Source organism: Otolemur garnettii, unplaced genomic scaffold, assembly GCF_000181295.1.
Source record: "Otolemur garnettii isolate 467f Iridium unplaced genomic scaffold, OtoGar3 scaffold00234, whole genome shotgun sequence".
Lineage (NCBI taxonomy): Eukaryota > Metazoa > Chordata > Mammalia > Primates > Galagidae > Otolemur > Otolemur garnettii.
The window spans coordinates 123520-128778 of record NW_003852629.1 but is presented as its reverse complement, the minus strand read 5'-3'; the positions used below and the strand labels follow the sequence as shown (position 1 = coordinate 128778).

The 5259-nt window shown below is 39.4% G+C and overlaps 1 protein-coding gene across 1 annotated transcript in view; it reads left to right on the top strand.

Moving 5' to 3' along the window:
- The window catches only part of CA8 (carbonic anhydrase 8), a 131823-nt gene that overhangs the window by 62289 nt on the left and 64275 nt on the right, over positions 1-5259 (top strand). Inside the window, exon 4 of the mRNA XM_003802166.2 lies at positions 1935-2030. Coding sequence (XP_003802214.1) covers positions 1935-2030 — 96 coding nt within the window. The remainder of the gene's footprint in view (positions 1-1934; positions 2031-5259) is intronic.

The following is a 5259-nucleotide window of genomic DNA, read 5'->3' as shown; positions in this document are numbered from 1 at the left end:
ATGTTTTTCTTATAACTAGATTTAATTATGGGTTACTGGGGTAAAGAACACAGCAGCAAAGAGCCCTTTGTATCACGTAGCAAGAATGCATGCTTTCGGCATGACAGATTGCTGTTGATAGTGACCTTGATTGGATAATGTTTGTTAGGTCTCTCCACTGTGAAGTCACTATTTTTATCCCCTTAGGGTACTGTACTCTTTGGAACAAAGTCAGCAGCACAACACATGTGTTGAGGAGAATGAGGACCCTCAATTTTTTTAAACCCTCCTAAAAGCTCTTTTTGAAGAGCCTGTGTGAGCAAGGACATTTTTGAATTGTGAGGAGTGGGAGAAAGAAAAACTCATGTTTTTTTGTATGTTTTGTTTTCTAAAGAAAGTGCCCCATAATGTTTCTATGAGAAGTAAAAAGAAATGTCAGTTAGAATGTTGGGTCGTCTTTGTTAGTTCAACACAGGCTGCCAGTTCTTATCTCTACCACGAAGACTGTTATGCTACTGTTGCAGACAGAGAAGGAAAGACTAAAATTGTGTTTTGTGATTAATTGAAAGGTTATGGTTTTCTGGAAGTCAGTGGCTTGACAGTTACATTTGCTGGGCAGTTATGGTCTGTGCTGAGTTTTTCACAACTTGAGTTGGTGGCCTTGGCTGTCATCTTTTTTTCTGGATTCCTGGTTCTGTTATTGGCAGAGGACTTTATTACCTCCCTCTAGTGGTCAGTTTTATAATTTCAAATTCTACCTGTACATCTGAGGAAAAATCAAATTAGTGGCAATCCTTGTGACAAGTTTCCTGAATATTTTCATATAGATAATAAAGTAAATAGTGATTAAATTTTAGACATGTCCTTTTGTATTAGAACTAATTTTTAAGTGAGGCAAAGTTTTGAGGTGGTAGGTAATTATAACTTGACTAAAGCTGTAGTGATAAAGATAGTATTCTAGGCAGAAGGTTTACCTAGCTACTGCTATACTAAAAAATTAAGCAGGCGTTTGAGTTTTAGCCAGGGAATTAAATTTGGCTTCTTGCAAGTGTTTTATCAGTGCCGTAGGAGCAAGTGCATATCCTAGATAAACTTGAAAGCTGCAAAGCTTTATGAAGCTAGGAGTGAGGGAGTCCTCTGAGCTTTGTCTGTCATTTCTTCACAGATAAACTTTATCACCAGTGCAGAAAATAGCCATCTTTTAGAGATTTACATTGGCATTCATTATTTTACCATGGTTTAAAAAAATGCAGAATTTTTTATAGGGTGCTATCTGTAGATAGTCTTAGAAAGCTGAAATAATTTATCAGAACTAGAGACTGGCTTTGTACATTTCCGGATGGAATTACTGGGTGACACAGTATTTACTTAGGCAGATACTAATCCTTTTGATGAGTGTTTGTGCCCAGACCTGGAGTGGATTTATTTTTAATTGAAATCCCGAGGGACAAACATTTAAGGAAAGGCAAGTAAATTCATGTGAAACCTATGATTCCCCTAGTTGTGTTCCTCCTGATCAGGAATAAACGGAACTCGACAGGCAGTAATACACTAAGCATTGCTTCTGTTCTGAAGCAGGAAGGAAGGAATTCCTGTCGAGAACTCATATGAAGACAATAGTCTAGTGATTTTCAACTAGTGTGCTGTGAGAGGATCTTAGGTGTGCCATGAAACATTTTAAAGACCATTAATTAACTTATTTTCCAAAGCACAGTAAGTATATCCTTTTTTTTCTCTTATTTTTGATCAGCATAATTTAAGTGTGCTGTGGAAGTTTACTATGGGTTCCAGTGTGCCATGAGCTAAAAAAGGTTGAAAACACTATGGTAGTCTATGTGAGTCTGTTGGTGAACATGATACTATGTAGATACAGTGAAGAAGTTGCTGCATCTTTGTTTCTCTGAATAGAAGTAGTACATTAAAAATGATGTGCTGTGCTCTTGCTGCCCATCCAGCTCCATCTGATCCACTGGAACTCCACTCTGTTTGGCAGTATTGATGAGGCCGTGGGGAAGCCACACGGAATTGCCATCATTGCTTTGTTTGTTCAGGTGAGTGGTCTGCTATGATGGTTGTAGCATTTAGAGAAGCTTATTTTGAAATCATTTTTAAAAATATTTTTTATTCTTTCTCCATTTCATTACTTAGAGGTAAAATTAAACACATATACAGAGAAGCCACAAAACAGAAGACTTGATCTTTGTAGTTCACAAGTGTTCTGCCATGTTCATTGGTAGAAAATCATTCATTTTTCTTCAGCATGGTGTTCAGGGCCTGTGGAGAAATAATGTAGAAAATGTGTTCTGGAGGAAGCGTTCATTTTATCTATGAAAAATAATTTCAGAAAATGTTTTTAGAGCCAGGCTTAATGCAAAATCTAACAAAAATAAATAATGTAATCATGTGGTAGATAACTCTTTAGTTCTTTTATTAATAATTTTCACTCCAAGAAGTGCCTTCTAGAAAATGCTGATAAAATAAGACTAGCAAAGACTTTGGCCAATACTGTCAATGTAAGATTGAGATTTGAGCTTTGTGGTAGGCAAAGGATATTACATAAATTTAGCCAAACATATGAAAGCAGGCCACAATCCTTCAAAGATAAAAATTTAATTCATTTTCTAAGGTGAATCTTTTGAATTTTGCTTGTTATCTACTTATTTTAATAAAAGACTTAGAGGCAAAAGAGACCCTAGAAATTTTAGCTTCTTCTAGGCCCCACTCCCCTTATAGAGTAAAACCCAAGGCCCAGAGAGGTCAAGAAATTATTTATACTCAATTCAGCAGTTTATCTCTCAGCAATTTAATGCTTCTAGTTGGCACCTTTTGGATGACCTGGGATTAGAACAGGAATGTTAGCGCAGTGTTTTTCAGTAACTTCATTTTCCAGAGTCAGGTAATGGTCTCTTTTAAACTTGCTTTTTGTGGTTTATCTATCAAAAATGTTATTGATTACAATAGTTTATTACATATATCTCTGTTTCTTTATTGATGTTTAAAAGTAGCCATCCAGGTTTTAAATGTTTTTTTGGGGGGCGCCTGTGGCTCAAAAGGGTAGGGTGCCGGTCCCATATGCTGGAGGTGGTGGGTTCAAACCCAGCCCCGGCCCAAAATGGCAAAAACAACAACAAAAAAAATGTTTTCTTAATGTTTTAAAGCCAGCAGCTTGAAAGAAAGACAAACGGCACAGAATCTGAAAGCAGATCCTTGCGTTTTTAAATGAACCCTCTTCTCACTGTTTGGTTCATGGCTGCTTCACAGCCAGGGCCCTTATTCCTTCTGCTTTATGTAAACAGAAAGGAATCACAAAATATTGATGAAAACATGCTTTTTTGCTTATTTTATTTGAAAGTAATGTGAGGGTACAAATGTTTAGTTTACATTGTTTTCAATTCTAAGGTAAAGTTACAAGTAGTTGAGCCCTTCCCCCGGGAGGTGTGCTGAACAGTGTGTGTTGTGCACATTCCTTGAGATTCCCAACGACCCCCTCCTTTCCTCCTTACTCCCCTCTCCACTCTCTGTCCAAAAAATATATATACATGTTTTAATTGCACACGAACTTTATGGCCACCCTGTGTGAGTACATTTGATAATCTTTAGTATAGTGCTGAAACAATTACTAAAGGTGACATTTATAATCTGGAAAAGTTAATAAAGAATCCACATCTGGGAAGTCAAAGCAGTAGAAGGCAGTACCTCATTATTAAAAATAAGAATAAAAATAGTAAAATAAAAATAAGAATACAAATAACCACATAGTCACGTATGGAAGGGAAGGAAACGTGTTTTTTTTATCTTAGGAGAAATAAATATTATTTATTAATTCTTATTTTCTTACTTATCTAAAGAAAAACTCACAATAAATATTTGTAAATGATATTAGATATGATGAGTTAATATTTTCAATTACTGATTTTTAGCCAATACCAGGTGCTCTGGACTCTTAGAGCCCTGGACGGAAAGCCTGCTCTCCTAGAACTGGCATCAGTATTTGCAGGAATAAGCTGTATCACTGTAGGCAAGGGAGAGCCTTGCACCCTTGTTCTAACTTTCCATCAGCTTCTGTGAGGAAAAATTCAGGTTATATGTATGAAAATGCTTTTCTCAAGAGAGAGTAACTGAGAGAAAAATTTCAAGAAGGAAAAGCAAGGAGAGGGGCTGAGAGCCATCAGGGGTCTGGCACTCAGGCTGGAGGAGAGATGACAGGACAGGGATGGAGAAAGTAGTTGAGTATAGACTTCCCTTCCGAGAAGCTCGACTGAAGGAAGGAAGGACAGATGGGCAAAAGCTGGTGGTGACGTACAGGGAATCTTTTTGAGATCTGAGGTCTGCCTGTGTTTTTATTCTGAGCAAAAAGAGCAAGTACAGATACAGAGTATTTAAAAATACTGGAAGGAGAATGTGTCACTGATGTAGAGACCACCTGGAGGAGGCAGGAGGGCCTAGGGAGAGAGCTTATGGGGATGGCCCAAACTTGGCTAGGAGGGGACCACCCTTTCTCTGAAATTGAGGGCTGGGCACAAGTGGGGTTGATTTGTAAGTGGAAAAAGGCAGGAAATGAAGGGAATTTATGCCTGATGACCTTTGTTATCTCTGAGACATACAAACCAAAGGATTTATAGACTAAAGGAAATGGGTGTGGGATTGGGTCTTGAAATAGCCCAGGAGGGAAGAATAACAGACTTGACAGTCAGTGAGGGAGCTCTGCTTGGGATCAGGCATCCCAGACCACGTGGGCCAGATGGGTTTTTCATCCAGGTAAAGGAGTGGAGAATTGTGGTAAATTGTGGTATTGATCCATTGGAGAGCAGATGACTCAGGAGGATATTGGGGATAAAACATTGAGAGGGGCTGAAGAGTTATCATGCATCTAGCCAGGATGAGGAAGAGGGAAAGCCATTAAGGCCCAAGAGCCCTGGCTCCTGGTGGTCTGAGAGGGGTGAGTGGAATGAGCTGGAGAGCTGGGTGGGTGAGGGCATCTGCTCGGAGAGGATGGTCTTCTGCAGTTGAAGTTTGAGGAGTAAAAGCTGGTATAAGATGAGTTCTCAGGGTGAGTTTGCTGAGTGGAATGTGGTGGAAGGCCAGGAACTGAGGGCTGAAGAGACTTAGGCCAGGGGGGAACCTGGGTGTGGTGGGTGTGGGAATTGTCCAGGGTAGCAGCAGGAGGTGATGCTGGGGATGGGGGAGTGTCTAGTGGGTCAGTGGGTCAGTAAAGGGGCAAGAAGGGCTTGACAGTGCCAGAGTGGGACAGTCCACTCAGGAGGATGGCTTGTGAATGTG